General features: G+C 38.2%; 1 protein-coding gene across 2 annotated transcripts in view; it reads left to right on the top strand.

The window, feature by feature from the left end:
* The window catches only part of DDX10 (DEAD-box helicase 10), a 270,692-nt gene extending 253,433 nt beyond the window's left edge, over positions 1 to 17,259 (top strand). Inside the window, exons 18-19 of one of the 2 annotated variants that reach the window (XM_042959589.1) lie at positions 745 to 873; positions 16,581 to 16,667. In XM_042959589.1, the coding sequence (XP_042815523.1) occupies positions 745 to 838 (94 nt within the window). In that variant the 3' untranslated portion in view covers positions 839 to 873; positions 16,581 to 16,667. Of the gene's footprint in view, positions 1 to 744; positions 874 to 16,580 lie in introns of both variants that reach the window. The other variant, XM_042959588.1, reaches the window with a different exon arrangement.
* The last annotated feature ends 724 nt before the right edge of the window (positions 17,260 to 17,983 follow it).

Here is a 17,983-nt window from a genome sequence, read left to right on the forward strand (position 1 = left end):
AAAGACAGATACCATATGTTTTCACTCATATGTGGTTCCTGAGAAACTTAACAGAAGACCATGGGGAGGGGAAGGGGAAAAAAAAAGTTACAGAGAGGGAGGGTGGCAAACCGTAAGAGACTCTTAAAAACTGAAAACAAACTGAGGGTTGATGGGGGGTGAGGGAGAGGAGAAAGTGGATGATGGGCATTGAGGAAGGCACCTGTAGGGATGAGCACTGGGTATTGTATAGAAACCAATTTGACAATAAATTATATTTAAAGTAAAAAAAACCAGTCTGCAAAAATATCCCATAGACTTGACTGACGTAATAAATGATACGGTGACGAAAATGTCAGTGTCATGTATTCTGTTGATCATATGGATAGAGAGTCCATATTGCCGAATGGGAGTGTGGGAAGTGCCCTGACTCTGTGCCTGGTGTAGAGCTGTAAAGAGGACAGACTGGATCCCAGTCTTCACAGAGCTTCGCCTCTGGGGGAGGTTGGGGGCGGGGTGACAGACTTAAAGAAGTACACAAAAAGAGGAAAAGAATGGTTGCTCAGGACCCTGAAAGCCATGAGTGAGGATAAGGACAGAGGATCTGGAAGCGCTGACTTTGTATGAGATGGTTAGGAAAAACCTGTGTGAGGGGAAACCTGAAAAATTGTTGAAAACCTTTAAGTAAAGAAGGAATATTCATTCCGGCATTCTAACCCTTAATTGCTGGGACAGTTAACAGAATTTAAATATTTTCTCTAATAGCCCAGTCGTGGCTCTACGCTTACACGTACTCCTGCCAGAGGAGATTCCTGGGCTCCTTCTCATCCCGTGTCTTCCAACCACGTGTGTGTCGTGACCGAGATGCTAGTTGGTTTCAGGCGAGTGATGAAGGTAAGAAACAGCTGCCATTGTAGCCCAGAGCGTCGCAGCTCCCTGGAAAGGTATATGGCAGCATGACGTCTATGAGAACAGGAGAGTGGATGTGAGATGGTCCGAGTATTCCGACCGAACACTGGCCAGTCACTTCAGGTGATGCATTACGGCAGCGTGTTGTTCTTTGGGGAAGAGAGGAGAAAACTAATACTTGAACTTACGTTGATGGTGTAGCAACTCTTTTGCACTGTGCAAATCTTTTTATGAATAGGCTTTATTTTTGTAGCAATTTTACTTTTTACAGTAAAAATTTAATGAAAAGGAGTTTCCATATGTCCTCCCTCCCCCCGCAGCCTTTTCTATTACCTTTTAATAGTGTTTGTGACCATCCACGAACTTGTGCTGACACATCATTGTCATCCAAAGTTTATAGTTTACATTAGGATTCATTCTTTGTGTTGTACCTTCGATGGGTTTGCCTCCCTCTCTGTTTTTATCTCATTTTTCCTTCCCTTCTCCTATTTTCATCTGTTAAGTTTTTCAAACTCCACGAGTGAAATCATGTATTTGTCTTTCTCTGACTTATTTCGCTTAGCATAATACACTCTAGTTCCATCCACGTTGTTGCAAATGGCAAGATTTCATTTTCATGAATATTCCATATTGTGTGTGTGCGTGCATGTGTGTATACACCACATCTTTATCCATTCATCAGTTGATGGACATTTGGGCGCTTTCCATACTTTGACTACTGTCAACAGTGCTGCTCTAAACCTACATGCATGTGCCCCTTCAAATCAGCATTTTTGTATCCTTTGGATAAATAGCTAGCAGTGCAGTTGCCGGGTCGTAGGGTAGTTCTGTTTTTATTTTTTTGAGGAACCTCCACACTGTTTTCCAGAGTGGCTGCACCAGTTCGCATTCCCACCAATAGTGCAAAAGGGTTCCTCTTTCTCCACATCCTCGCTAACACCTGTTGTTTCCTGAACTGTTAATTTTAGCCACTCTGACAGGTGTGAGGTGGTATTTCCCTGGTGATGATTTGTATTTCCCTGATGATGAGAGATGTTGAACATCTTTCCATGTGTCTGTTAGCCATCTGGGTGTCTTGTTTGGAAAAGTGTCTATTCATGTCTTCTGCCCATTTCTACACTGGATTATTTTGGGGGTGGGGGTGTTGACTTTCGTAAGTTCTTCATAGATTTTGGATACTAACCCTTTATCCAATATGTCATTAGCAAACATAAGAAGACTATTTTTTAACTTTTTATTTTCTCCTTGGGGAATAGTGAGCATGGAAATCATTATTGAATGGCTTTCTTACAAGCCTAACAGGTAAAACTAAAAAGTAGAACTAACCAAACTCAGAAATTTCTCTCTATGGTCCATGCTCCATGGACCACAGTTGTTGAGTCTAGAACAGTGGCTTGCAACATTTTCATCATCACAGAGAACTTTTGCTTTCAATGTTAATGGCTCCTATGTTGTGAAAGATTTTTGTCTTTTAAGAATGTTAATAAAAAGTTAATGTTTCACATTTGTTTTTTTGACAAAGACAATTTCCAGTTCAGTCAAGTGTTTGCAAAGCTCAGTTATTAAAATTGGAGCTAGAACTTGGTCTCGGGCATGTAGTTGTGGGTGTTTTGAAATGCTGAAAGTGACTCGTCCCCCATCTGTCCTGACAAGAGAAATCTCCCCTTTCCCCATACCTCGGTGGATCCAGGGGCCCACGTTGAAACGTGTGTGGCACACCTACCCTCATGCTTCTGAGCTTTGTGGAATTACAGAGAATAATTGTAATTATTCTTTGCCCAGAACTACTTTTCCCTTCAAATATAACTTTCTTTTTTATTGCATAGAGTAATACAAGCTTGTTACAGAAAAATGAGAAGATACATATACCAGCAAAAAAAATAATCTAAAAAAATCTTCCGGCTCTTTTTCTCTGCAAACATACATACAAGCCTTTGTTAAAGATGCTTTAACAAAGAGTTCTTTGTTAAAGAACTCTTGTTCTGTATTGGTTTTGTAACTGTTTTCAGTGTCAATAAAGAAATTCCTGCAACACTGTTTTTAATTGCTGCATAGTGTTTTCATTTTTAATTTTATAACTTATTTCACAAATGAGTCCCTTATGATTGGATGTTTGGGTTTTCAACTTTCTGAGATTACAAATAGTTTTGCCTTCAGTGTTCTGTAACTAAATCTTTATACACATCCTTAATTATTTCTTTGGGATAAATTCTCAGAAGAGAAACTGCTGGGTAGGCATACTTGAAAGACTTTTGAAAGGTGCCACCAGATTGCCCTCCAGAAAGCTTAGTAGTAATCTGTATTCCCACCCAGGAGTTTTTACATTCTGATTAGGAGTTATGATGCATACAGGTGAAAAAAAAAATCTTTTTAGTGTTAGAAAGTAGTAATGCTAAGTGCAAAATTACGAATCAACAATTAGAGTTGTAGGCATTCAGAGGAAAGAGATTATTTTTAATAAGGGAGTTTGGGTACCTTTCATGGAAGATGAGAAATTGAAGATGGTTTTTTTGTTTTGTTTTGTTTTTTATGTTTGTTTTATTTTTGAGAGAGAGCGAGCACAAGCAGGGGCAGGACAGAGAGAGAGGGAGACACAGACTCCGAAGCAGGCTCCAGGCTCTGAGCTGTCAGTACAGAGCCCAACGTGCGGTTCGAACCCCCAAACTGTGAGATCATGACCTGAATCAAAGTCGGCGCTCAATCGACTGAACCATCCGGGAGCTCCTAGAAGTTGAAGATGGTTCTTGAAGCAAGGGAGGGATGAACAGGAGGGAGGTACCCCATTGACAAGAAGGGCACAGGCGGGACATACAAGAGGGCTCTCTGATCTAAACAAGGGCCACATTTGAAGAGTCCAGGAAGAGGGGCCAGGAGGAAGGTTGACCTCATCAGGTTAACTCCAGGTGTTCCTCCCTCTTTTGTTTCTCATGAATGTACTTAATACAGGCTATACTCATTCTGGGTGACTAGGCAGCTACAAGTACCTGAAAAAGTTCCTGAAACCAGGAAATCAAACCTACTGTAAAATCTGTTCACTTTCTGGGAGAATTGAGTTTTGGGTTTAGAAAACTTAGAAAATAAGAAAGTTATATTCCATTTAAAACTCAGTAATATATTTATTAACATGTTAAAGTTGAGTTCACATTTCAGTGTTAAATCCTTTTTTCTTATTATCAGTGAATAAGTTGGTTTGCATGTTTACATTGGGTATTGTGATGTGCTTCCATGTAATCATTTTCACTTAAATTTCAAAGCCATTGAAGTAACATTTCCCTGTTATTGTTGGTTCAGATTACATATTACAACATGATATTTTTCTTTGTGTTTTGTTGTATGATTAGTTCTTTAAATGACACATCAGACATTACTAATTACGCCTCTCTATTAATTGGATTATTGAAAGATAAATAGTTGTGAATTATTTTGCTTTGGTGGTTTTGTGTTTAGAACTATAGTGGGGCTTTTAGTGCCCTGAGCCATACTTTTGCTTTTTAAGCTGTGTTATATCAGCCAATATATTGTACTGTTACAATGTTGAGCAGTAAGATGGCCCTTTTTGACACTGAGTTCATAGATTTGAAGTATGTGGAGATAGTTTGACACTTTACATCCCATAGAAATACTGAAATAAAAATAAAATGCAGAGCTCAGGCCCAGACTCTTGGCCCTGTTTTGTAGGCCACCTCCTAGTTGTCAGTTCATACTGTGAGCTTCCTTACCTCCTTCAGTCCAGTGGAGTGAACTTACTCCGAGAAGAAGATTCACAGGTGTTACTGCTGTCTCTCACCTGTATTGTGGTTCTTCCTTCCAGCAGACCTATTTTCATAATGTCCCAACATGTGATTGGTAAACTGTATCAATGATGTGCTACCACAGGTCAGCTAACAGAACTCTTGATTGGGAGGCACAGGAGCCCCATCCAGCAATTGCAGATAATAATTAAAGAACCAACAAACTAGAACCAACTCACTGTTACATGCAGTATTAGGCTGTCGACCAATCCTAAGGACATCCGAGGTCTTAATTAGATTCAATAACTCCCTGGGGAACATTAACTATACAAGGTCAGAACCCTTCCACTTGATTTATCAGGATGTAAATAAAATAGAGGTTTCTAGTGCCACGCAATTTCCCCCAGCTTTATTGAGATATAGTTGACATAGAACATTATGTAAGTGTAAGGTATACAGCATGTTATTTGATATACTTATATGTTGTGAAATGATTTTCACCCTGGTATTATTAGCAAACCCTCTATAGCATTACATAGGTATGTTTGTGTGTGTGTGTGTGTGTGTGTGTGTGTGAGAGAGAGAGAGAGAGAGAGAGAGATGATAACATTAACCATTTACTATCTTAGCAACTTTCAAGTATCTGATAAAATATTGCTAACTATAATCACCATGTTGTACATTAGATCCCCAGAACTTACCTTAAAACTGGAACTTTGTACCTTTGACCAGCATCTCCCCATTTCCCCTACCCCTCGGCCTCTGGTAACTACCATTCTAGTGTTTGGTTTCTGTGTTCACCTTTTTTTAGATTCCACATAGAAGTGGTATCATACAGATTTCATCTTTCTCTGTCTTATTTTTATTTCATTTAACGTGATGCCCTCAAGGTCCATCCATTTTATTGCAGATGGCAGGATATCCTTTTTTCTCACGGTTGAATAATATCCCATTGTGTATATATAATATGCTATATCATCTATCCATGACACTTAGGTTGTGTCCATTTCCTGCCAGTTGTGAATAATGTTGAAATGAACACGAGGATGTAGAGAACTCTTGAAGATCCTGTTTTCATTTCCTTTGGGTAATATACCCAGAACAGGGATTTGTGGATCATTTGGTAGTTCTGTTTTTAGGAACCTCCATGCTGGTTTCCATAGAGGCTGTACTGATTGCATTCCCACCAACAGTGCACAAAGATTCCCTTTCCACGCGCTCACCAACACCTTGTTACCTCTTGTCTTTTTGATGACAACCATTTTACCAGGTATGAGGTCATATCTCATTGTGGCTTTGATTTGCATTTCCCTCTTAATTAGTGATAATTGAGCACCTGTTCTTGTACTCATTGGTCATGTGTATGTGTCTATTCAGTTCCTCTGCCTGTTTTTAATCAGACTCTTTGAAGGGATTTTTTTTTTTTTTTTTTTTTTTTTTGCTACAGAGTTATAGGACTTCCTTATGTATTTTGGATATTAAACTTTTATCATAAATATGGCCTGTAATATTTTTTCCATTTTGTAGGTTGCCTTTTCATTTTTGTTTTGCTGCGCAGAAGCTTTCTACTGTGATGTAGTCCTACTGACTTTTGCTTTTGTTTATTGTGTTTCTGGCATCATATCCAGAAAACTGTTGCCTAGACCAGTGTCACAGCGATTTAGCCCTGTGTTTTCTTCCTGGAGTTTTATGGTTTGGAGTCATCTTTTTAAGTCTTTAATTCATTTTGTGGTTATCCAGTTTTCATACCACCTTTTATGAAAGAGACCATCCTTTCTCCATTGAGTATTTTCTGCTCCCTTGTCAAGTATGAATTGACCATATGTGCAAGGGTTTATTTGTTCTCTGTTGTGTTGGTCTGAGTGACTGTTTCTGTGTCAGTACCATACTACTGGTTTGATTACTTTAGCTTTGTAGTATAGTTTGAAATCAGGATTGTGATACCTCTGGATTTGTTCTTTCTTAGAATTGCCTTGGCTTGTTGGAATCTTTAGTGATTTTATGAATTTAGGATTATTTTTTCTAGTTCTGTGAAAAATGCCATTGGAATTTTTATAGAGATTTCATTGAATCTATAGTTTGGGGTAGTATGGGCATTTTAATGTATTAATTCTTCTGATCCATGAATATGGGATATCTTTCCATTTATTTGTCTTTTTCACATTTCTTTCATCAAAATCTTACAGTTTAGAGTGTATTGATAATTCACTTCCTTGATTAAAGTTATTCCCAAGTATGATTTTGATGTTGTTATGTTTGTAGGGGGTAATTTTTTTAAATTTCTTTTTCAGATAACTTGCTTTTAATGTAAAGAAATGTTACTGAATTTTGTATGTTGATTTTTGTATCTTGCGACTTTACCTAATTTATTTATTAGTTCTAACAGTCTTTCGTGAAGTCTTTAAGATTTTTCTATATATAAGATCATATCTACGAACAATTACCATCCTAATTCCTTTCTGATTTGAATGCCTTTTTTTCCCCTTGTGTGATGCTTTCATTAGGACTTCTAGTACTATGTTGAATAGAAACAATGAGAATGGGCATCCTTGAATTGTTCCTGACCTTAGAGAAAAAGTTTTCAACCTTTACTGAGTATAATGTTACCTGTGACTTGTCATATATGGTTTTTATTATGTTGAGGCATATTTGTTCTCTCCCCAGTCTGTTGAGCTTTTGTCAAGAAAAGGTTGCTGAATTTTGTCAAATACTTTTCCTGCATCTATTGAGATGATTATATGATTTTTATTTTTCATTTTATTAATTTGGTATATCACATTTATTGATTTGGGTATGTTGAACCATACTTGCATCCCAGGGATGAATCCCAGCTGAATCATCGTGTGGGATCCTTTTACTATGCTGTTGAAATAAGTTTGCTAATATCTTGCTAATAATTTTTGCATCTGCATTCATCAGGAATATTGACCTGCAGTTTTCTTTTCTTGTTACTATTTTTATCTGGCGTTCGCATTAGGTTAGTGCAGTCCTTGTGAAACGTGTTTGGAATATTCTCTTTAGTGTTTTAGAAGAGTTTGAGAAGGATTGGAGTTAATTCCTTTTTAAATGTTTGGTAAAATTCACTAGGGAAACCTTCTGGTTCTGGACTTTACTTTGTTGGCAGAATTTTGATTACCGATTCAATCTCCTTATTCCCTACTGGTCTATTCAAACTTGCTATTTTTTCATGACTCAGTGTTGTTAGGTTGATGTTTCTAGGAGTTCATTCATTTCTTCTAGGTTATCCAAATGGTTGGTGTATAATTAATCCACAGGGGTCTCATGACCTTTTATATTTTTGTGGTATTGGTTGTTAAGTCTCCTTTCTAGTTTCTGATTTTTAATCTTTCTTTTTTCTTGAGTTAGACTAGCCATATATGTTGGTCAGTTTTGCATATCTTTTAAAAAAATTATTGTTTTTTTTTAATCTTTTTTTTATTTTGTTTTTCTGGTCTCTTATTTATTTTTTTCCTGATCTTTGTATTTCATTACTTCTGCTAACTTTGGACTTCATTTGTTCATATTTTAGTTCGCTGGAGGTGAAAAGTTAGGTTGTTTGAGATCTTTCTCGTTTCTTAAGGTTAGCTTTTAACACTGTAAACTTCCCACTTTGGGAAGATGCTTTTGCTACATCTCACAAGTTTTGGTATCTTGTGTTTCCATTTTTAGAGATTTAAAAAAATGTTTTTTAAAATTTCTTCCTTCACCCACTGGTTGTTGCGGGTCATGTTGTTTAATTTTACGTTTGTGAATTTTTCAGTTTTCCTCTTATAACTGATTTGTAGTTTCATACCATTGTGGTGTTAAAGATACTTGATAAGATTTTAGTCTTCTTAATTTGCTGAGAGTTGTTTTGTGACCTGTCACATGATCTGTCCTGCAGATTGTTACATATGTGCTTGAGAAGAACGTGTATTCTGTTGCTGCTATATGGAATGTTCTCTCTATATATGTCAGGTCCATTTGTCTGAAGTATAGTTCATTTTCCACATTTCCTTATTGAAATGTCTGGATAATCTAGTCATTGTTGAAAGTGGATTACTGAAGTTCTCTTTTCTTGTTGTATTACTGTTTATTTCTGCCTTCAGATTTGTTAGTATTTGCTGAATATATTGTATTGCTCCGATGTTGGGTGTATATATATTTATGATTGTTATATTCTCTTAATGAATTGACTTCTTTATCATCATGTTATGATCTTTTTCATCTTTTGCTAATTGTTTTTGGCTTATGGCATATTTTGTCTCATAGAAGTATAGCTATCCCTGCTCTCTTTTGGTTTCTACTTGCATGGAATATCTTTTTCCAGCCTTTCATGTTGAGACTTTATGTCCTTAAAAGTGAAATGAGTTTCTTGTAGACAGTATATAGTTGGGTCTTATGCATCCAGCCACTCTATGCCTTTTGATTGGAGAATTTAATTCATTTTAATTTAGGATAATTATTGAAAGGTAAGGACTTACTAATGTTATCTGTTTTGTCATTCCCTTGATTTTTTTTCTTCCTCTCTTGCTGTCTTCCTTTTTGAATTGATTTCCTATAGAGATGTGCTCTGATTCCTGTCTCTTTATCTTTTGTGGATCTACTTTAAGTTTTTACTTTGTGGTTACCATGAAGCTTACATAAAACATCTTATAATAGTCTGTTTTATGCTAATAATGGCTTATTTCAATTGCGTACAAAAATTCTATCCTTTTACTCTGTTCTTAGGTTTTTGGTGTCACAATTTACCTATTTTTATATTGTGTGTTCATTGACCAATATTATAGCTATTATTATTTTTTTATGTTTATTTTTGAGAGAGAGACACAATGTGAGTGGGAGAGGGGCAGAGAGAGAGGGAGACACAGAATCCCAAGCAGGCTCCAGGCTCTGAGCTGTCAGCAGAGAGCCCGATGCAGGGCTCAAACTCACAAACCATGAGATGATGACCTGAGCTGAAGTTGGACACTTAGCCAACAACCACCCAGGCACCCCCTGTAGCTTATTGTTATTTTTAATACTCTTGCCCGTTAACCTTTAACCTTCCGTAACCTGGGGTTATGTGGTGAACACACCACCATATTACAGCCCTAGCATATTTTGAATTTAACTATATACTTGAATTTTCCAGTTTATTGGATAGTTTCCTATGTTTTCTTGTACTATGAATCCTTTCATGTCAACTTGGATTCTTTCATTTCAACTTGGATTCTTTCAGCTTTTGTTTGTCCAGGATAGTCGTCATCTCTCCTTCATTTCTGAAAGACAGCTTTGTTGGATACAGTATTCTTGGTTGGAGGTTTTTTCTTTTCATAGCCTCCTATTCTCTCTAAGCCTGTAAAGTTTCTGCTGAGTAATCTGCTGATAGCCTTATTGGAATTCCCTTGTCAGTTGCAAGTTTCTTTTCTCTTGCTGTGTTTAAAATTCTGTCTTTGTCTTTGATTTTTAACAGTTTTATTATGTGTCTTGAAGGAGATTTCTTTGAATTGAATTTGTTTGGGGACCTATAACCTTCATCAACTTGGATATCCATGTCTCTCCCCCAGATGTGGGAAGTTCTCAGCTATGATTTCTTTAAATAGGCTATCTGCTCCTTTCTTGTCTCCTTCCAGGATTCCATTGATTTACAGAGTGTCGGGTTTTTTTGTTTTTTTTGTTTTTTGAATGTATGTCATAGGTAATGTAGGCTTTTTTTCACACTCTTTCATTCTTTTCCTTTGTTCTTCTCTGACTAGATAATTTCAAAGTTTCTGTCTTCTAACTTGCAGATTCTTTCTTCTGCTTGATTCCTTCTGACTTTGATCCTCCCTTCTGAAGTTTTATTTTATTCATTGTATTCTTCACCTGCAGAGTTTCTGGGGCTTTTTGGTAAATGACTTATGTCTTTTTGTTAAACTTCCCATTTTGTTCATACATTGTTTTCCTGGTTTAGTTGACTTTTCTTTTTTTCTTTTTTTTTTTTTTTTTTTTTGTACCTTGTTGAACTTCCTTAAAATAGCTATTTTAATTTCTTTATCCAGTAAATTGTAGATCTTCATGTCTTTGGGATCAGCTACTGGAAAATTCTGTGACCTTTAGGTGGTGTCATGTTTCCTAGATCAGTCAGTTCCTTGCTGTCTTCACATTTGTGGTAGCAGTCACCTCCCTTAGTCTTTACTAACTGCCTTCAAGAGAGAAATGTCTTCTGTCACCCCTGGGTCAGACAGGGATTTTGAGGTTTTCTCACCTGCTCCACACTTCTTGGCTCCCTCATGTGCAGAATTTTTTAACTTGTATGTCTTCTCTTGATCCTGCAACACATCAGGCCAAATGCTTCCAGCCTCCCTTTTGCTTTTCCAAGAATGGCACTAATGCTGAGGTGGTCTTTCCCTGACCTACAGATTTGGGTGATGCTCAGCAGATACCTACCAGAGCTTACTCCCACCACCGTCATCAGGAGCATGCACAGGGAGCCGGACACAGGTGTAGGGGGGTATAGGTAAGGCACACAAGTGCTAGGGAGTGCCCATGGGCCACTTGGAGGGATCTGTGTGCAGGGCATCTCCACTGGTTCATGGGCAGGGTTCTTGATGGAATCCATGACACAGGAAGATTCACATTCCTTATTCTGAGAGTCCTGTCTGCCACTCTCCCAGCTTTTTCCTGCCTCCTGCCCCCAGCCATGCAGCTCATGATTTAGTATTCTGGATAGAGTGAGAGAGACATGGGCCTTTTTGGGCAGCATTCTGCACAGCAGGGAAAGCTGGGCACTCGCTCACCTGCTCTCATTGCACCATGGGAAAAATTGCCCTCAGTTGTGCCATCTAGGGGGAGGGGTGATAGTGAAATCATACTATTCCTCCTCCCCTCTCCAGCGTGCTGGAATTTCCCCCCTGGAAACCTGGATTTCCACAAGTGTTCCTGTCCATGGGTGTTTGTTTAAGATGGTGTTCTCCCACTGCTGAGAGGGGCTGGAGCCAGTTCACAACTTGGAATGTAGTCTGTATACCTATTACCCAAAGCAGGGTTGGGTGAGACTCCTCTCAGGTCTCTTGGTGTCTAGTGCTGGATCCCACAGCTCCCACAAAAACACTTCTGTCCGTGGAAGGTTGCCACATGTTGGGAGGGGACACGAACCGGGGATGTCTTCTTCAGCCATGTTGCTGACCTCACCCTCTAGTACTGCACCATTTGGAAGGGGCCTTTTCTGAAGAGACCACATTGTGACCATATTTTGCTTCCTTGCTTACCGTATTATTTTCTAGACTCATTACATTTTCCCCTTTTTAGGTGACTTACCTATTGAATATCCATATTGTTGTTTAATAATTAATTTGTTATACAAATTGCTACTTATTTGCTATGGCAAGTAGGATAAAATACCTTTCTAGAATTTGAACTGGTCCACAAAGCAGCAAAGCTGCTAATTATGAAAATATTTGTGTTACATAAATTTCCCATCTTCCTTTTATTATCTGAACCAGCTATTTCCTGCAGGGAATATAATGTTCAAGAGCACATTAACAAAGGATGCATTAGTAAAGCCTACTAATTAGGCTGTTTCTGATGAGCTGCTCTGAGGTGCTCTTGAAATACAGGCAGGGCAGAAATCAGTATTACCTTGTACCAAATAAATTCTGGTACTCTAGCCCAGTGGAGCTTAAACAGGATGGGCAATACACAATCAGATTAAGACTCAATATATTTTCTTTTTTAAGGCCCTTTCCACTAAGAATTAACTGTCTCTGCTAACTGAATTTCCCATTATGGGGAATTCTTTTCACGTTTATCTCTTCAAGTACCCTTTGAAAATGCAGTTGTTTGAGGCTTGAAGTAATCTCATAGTGCTGTCTCATTTGTCTTTCCTCCGATGGTGGGAGAGAATGGCTGCTGAGTCAGAGCATTGAGCATTTCTGGGAGGTGAAATGGGAAATTATTTACGGCTTTGCTTCAAGCTGGGCATAAGTAGATATGCTGATTAGGCAAATTCACTCATAGCCAGGCATGCTTCTTAAGAAGTAATATTCTCCATTGAAATTTGAGCACTTTGTTCTTTTTTGGAATATATCATATGCTTGGAATATGATACTTCTGTGGATTTTTTTTTCTGCTTTTCTATTATATAACATCAGTGTAAGAATTTATTTGAAAGGAAGTAGTTTATAAGCAGAAAGGAAATTAACATGTATTGAGTATTACTATGTTCTTGACTTTATATAATTTTAAGTAATTCTTATAGCAATTCTGCTAAGTAAATTATATAATCTTCACCTTTACAGATTGAGACTAATGCTTAGAAATGTTAGTTGATTGGCTAAGGTTTGACTGTGTTAGTGCCAAATCAGTGTTCTTTCCACAGCTAATTATTTTCTTTCTTGTCTTTCAAATACTAACTGAAGCTAGTCAGCTTATTGCTTTCGGTAACCTGGCTTTGGAGCTAAATTTAGAGTCCTTGGGTTCGAATCCTATGTTTATAATCTGGGTACAGTCATTTAATCGTAGAATGAAGCTAATGCTCCCCAGCCAAGGATTTTCCTGAAGATAAATGATGTAGTCTGTATAAAGCATGTAGCACAGTGCCAGACCGTTAGCAAGCCTTTGACGAAGGGTTGCTACTATGAAGGCTATTAGATGGGCTTTTAGTTTTGCTTTAATCCTGCATCCAGTAATTGGGTCATCTTTGAACATGATGATGGTATCTCACAATACTTTGAGAATGTTTTGCTGTTTTGCTTTTTCTTTTATTTTTAATGTATAAAGTGATTTCCTGTACCTTCAGAAACTAGCTTTATGTTTATGGTCTGTGCCTCAAGTGTATGCAGAACCCTGCAGTAACAATGGTGGTTTGGTTTTTTTAAATTGAAGTATAGTTGACACACAATTTTACATTAGTTTCAGGGGTACAACCTAGTGATTCCACAACTCTGTACCTTATGCTATGCTCACAAGTGTAGACACCATCTGTCACCATACAACACTATTACAGTAACATTGATTATATTTCCTATGTTGCGGCTGTGATTTATTCATTCCATTAGTGGCAGTCTCTACCTCCTACTCCCTCATTTCACCTGTCCCCCTGCCCTCCCTCTGGCAACAACCAGTTCTCTATGTTTATGGGTCTGTTTTTGCTTTTTGTTTGTTTTGTTTTTCAGATTCCACATATAAGCAGAATCCTATGGTTTTTGTCTTTCTCATTCTGACTTCATTTAGCATAGTATCCTTTAGATCCATGCATGTTGTTGCAAACGGCAAAAGCTTTGTTCTTTTTTGTGTCTGAATAATATTCCTATCTGTATATCTGTGTGTGTGTGTGTGTGTGTGTGTGTGTGTGTGTGTGTGTGTGTGTATGCCACATCTTTGTCCATTCATCTGTCGATGGACACTTAGGTTGCTTCCATATTTTGGTTATTGTAAATGCTGCAGTAAACATAGAGGTACATGTATCTTTTTGAATTAGTGCTTTCATTTTCTTTGGGTAAATACTCAGTAGTGGAATCCTGTGATATTTCTATTTTAATTTTTTGAGGAACCTCCATACTGTTTTTTATGGTGGCTGTACCAATTGACATTCCCACCAACAGTGCACCAGGATCCCTTATCTCCATATCTTGCCAACATTTGTTATTACTTATTTTTTTTATACTAGCCATTCTAATACCTCATTGTAGTTTTGAATTGCATTTCCCTGATAATTAGCAATGTTGAGCATCTTTTCATGTGCCTGTTGGCCATCTGTATGTCTTCTTCAGAAAAATGTGTATTTGGTTCCTGTGCCCATTTTTAAATTGGATTGTTTGGCTTCTTTGGTGTTTAATTGTATAATTTCTTTGTATATTTTGGATTTTAACCCCTTATCAGATATGTAATTTACAAATCTCTTCTTTTCAATAGGTTGCCTTGTTGTTTTGTTGGTGGTTTCGTTCAACTGCAAAAGCTTTTTAGGTTGATGTAGCCCCAGTGGTTTATTTTTTGCTTTTCCCTTGTGTGAAGAGAGACATACTTGGAAAAACGTTCCCAGGGATGATGTCCAGAAGATCACTGCCTGTATTTTCTTCAAGAAGTTTTATTGTTCAGGTCGCATATTTAGGTCTTTAATCCATTTTGAGATTGTTTTTGTGTATGGTATAAGAAAGTGGTCCAGTTTCATTCTTCTACCTGTAGCTGTCCAGTTTTCCCAGCACCATTTATTGAAGAGATTGTCTTTTACCCATTGTATATCCATACTTCCTTTGTCATGGATTAATTAACTATATAAGCTTGGGTTTATTTGGGGACTCTCTACAGTACCATACTGTTTGAGTCCTATAGTTTTGTAGTTTATTTTGAAATTTGGGGCTATGGTATCTCCAGCTTTGTTCTTCTTTCTCAAGACTGCTTTGGCCATTTGGGGTCTTTTGTGGTTCTATAACAAATTTTAGGAGTACTTTTTCTAGTTCTGTGAAAAACGCCATTGGAATTTTAATAGGGATTGCATTGAGTCTGTAGATTGCTTTGGATAGTAGGAGTTTTTAACAGTAACTCTTCTGGTCCATAAGCATAGTATATCTTTCCATTTATTTGTGCCATCTTCAAATTTCTTTCATCAATGTCTTATAATTTTTAGAGTATAGATCTGTCTCCTCCTTGGTTAAATTTATTCCTAGGAATTTTATTTTGTTTTGTTTTATTTTTTGGTGCAAGTTTAAAAAAATTTTTTTAAGTTTATTTATTTTGAGAGAGAAAGAGAGAGAGCAAAAGTAGGGGAGGGGCAGAGAGAAGGAGACACAGAATCCCAAGCAGGTTCCATGCCACTAGTGCAGAGCCTAATGGGGTACTTGAATTCACGAACTGTGAGATCATGACCTGAGCCGAGATCAAGAGTCAGATGCTCAACTGACTCAGCCACCCAGGCGCCTCTTTTGGTGCACTTGTAAGTGGGATTGTTTTCTTAATTTCTTTTTCTGCTTCTCCATTATTAGTGTATAGAAATGCAACACATTTCTGTATACTGATTTTGTGTTCTGCAACTTTACTGAATTTATTTCCGATAGTTTTTTTTTTTTTTTTTGGTTGAGTCTTTAGGATTTTCTATCTTTAATGTCATGTCATTTGGAAATAGTGACAGTTTTACTTCTTCCTTAACCAATCTGAATGCCTTTTATTTCTTTTTCTTGTTTGATTGCAGCAGCTAGGATTTCCAGTACTATGTTGAATAAAAGTGGTAGGAGTGGAATACTGTAATAATGTTTGTTTTTTCAAGACAATGTTTGGGTCTTAGATATAGACTTTAATTTTTATTTGTTTGTTTGTTTGTTTATTTATTTATTTTTGAGACTGAGAGAGACAGAGCATGAGAGGGGCAGAGAGAGAGGGAGACACAGAATCCAAAGCAGGCTCCAGGCTCTGAACTGTCAGCATAGAGCCTGACACGGGGCTCGAACTCACAGACTGTGAGATTGTGACCTGAGCCGGTCGGACGCTCAACCGACTGAGCCACCCAGGCACCCCATTAAATGGAGAAAGTTTATTTGATGTCTTAAATAATTTGACATTTGAGGTTCTCTTTTACTCTAAACCTGTATATCACAACTTCATACAACAGATGTTAGTATCTGGTATCCTGGTATCTGTTAGCTTACAGATTGCTACCAAAACAGTAATCTAACTTTAATACAGGCAGTTTGCTGTGGCAGGACAAGCACAGATAGGAGCCAGAGTGCAGGCCATCAGTGTCCCCAGGTTGTGGATGATATAACTGTAGCTCCCTAGAATTGTGAGGATTGGATGAGACTGCCTGTGCAGTGCCTGGTGCATGGTAGGCCTTCTGCCCCCATCTGTTAATAGGAAGGTACTTATGACATACAGATATCCTGATGCTGTTACAGTTTCTTTCTCTCTTGAGTAATAATATCACTTTACCAACTCTCTGTTATTGGTGATTTTGTCCTATTTTAAGTGTTTGATTTCATAATGGATTTAGTTGTTTATCAAGTAAATCGTTGGATTTGTTCCCACCAGTGATACCAAGAAGAAGCAGGGAATGAGGAAAAGGAACAACAGCGAAGTGGAAGACGTGGGACCCACGAGTCGTAACAGAAAGAAGGCCAAGTGGGAGACCTTAGAGCCTTTGGACACAGGCCTGTCTTTAGCAGAGGATGAAGAGCTGGTGTTACATCTGCTCAAAAGTCAAAGCTAGATGCTCCGTGCTCTTCTCCTTGAGACCTCTGGTCATGATTATGTGGACAAGAAGTTGAAAAAAACAGTTGGCTTTGGGGCACTTAGGTAACATGAGTCCCGTGCCCAAAGGATCTGTCCTCGGACCAAAGCAGTTCTGTCTCTAAGCCCCTTTCACGGGACATGCTTGTGCCATCCCAGAGCAAACTCAGAGTGAGGGTGGATTACCAAGTTTCTTGATCCCATTTTCCAGCATGTGCTCTGTTAGATCTTAATCCGTGGATTCCTACATCTTGTCACTCGAAATGCTTCCTTTGTTTTACTGACAACTTCTGGAGACCTTGTTTCATTGTTAGAAATTCCTATCTTGCTTACCATACAGAAATTTCTGTGTATTATTAAGCAAAATTGCTCACATTTTTGATGTATTTAATATCTCTAAAGAGAGTAAGATGGACCAGTCCCGAGAAAAGAGTATTTTTGAATTGCAACGATCAATAATAAACATATTTCCTATAAAATACTAATGTTTTCATTGTGTCCAGTAATATAAGAGCACTCTCAGGGCAAGATCCCTGAGTACAATGCTTAGCCAGTTCCAGACAGTGAATTTATCATGTTCTTAAATTAGCTTTCCTGAAGATAATCGCTTAGCTTGTACTGGCAGATTGTGTGGCCACTTTTGAAACCTGTACCATTCCTACACCTGGAGACTGTGCTCCACATCCAGCCCTGTAGCGAGCACCCAGTAGGCTGTAGGTCTCTCTTTTTTTTTAATTTTTGTTTAATCTTTATGTCATTTTTGAGAGAGAGACAGAGAGGCAGCGTGCAAATGGGGGAGAGGCAGAGAGAAAGGGAGACACAGAATCTGAAGCAGGCTCCAGACTCCAAGGTATTAGCCCAGAGCTCGACGTGGGGCGTGAACCCATGAACCGTGAGACCATGACCTGAGCCGAAGTTGGACACCTAACTGACCGAGCCACCCAGGCGCCCCTAGTCTTCTCTTAAGTGCCTTGTTCGGCAGGCACCACGGAGCCCCCCACCGAGCCAGCTCCTAGTAATGAGTAAGAAGCAGAACAAGACAGAACCTGTTTTTGGTTATTCTTTGTGGGGAAAGAAATCTGGCTTTGGCATGCCGGTTCTACCATAGATTTGTCACCCCCTCGTTGTTCTCTGCCCTAGCTGCTGCTCACTCCGTGTACAAACATACACAAATAAATTTCAATAACTGAGTGCAAATCACTCAC

This window comes from Panthera tigris, chromosome D1 (assembly GCF_018350195.1).
Source record: "Panthera tigris isolate Pti1 chromosome D1, P.tigris_Pti1_mat1.1, whole genome shotgun sequence".
Lineage (NCBI taxonomy): Eukaryota > Metazoa > Chordata > Mammalia > Carnivora > Felidae > Panthera > Panthera tigris.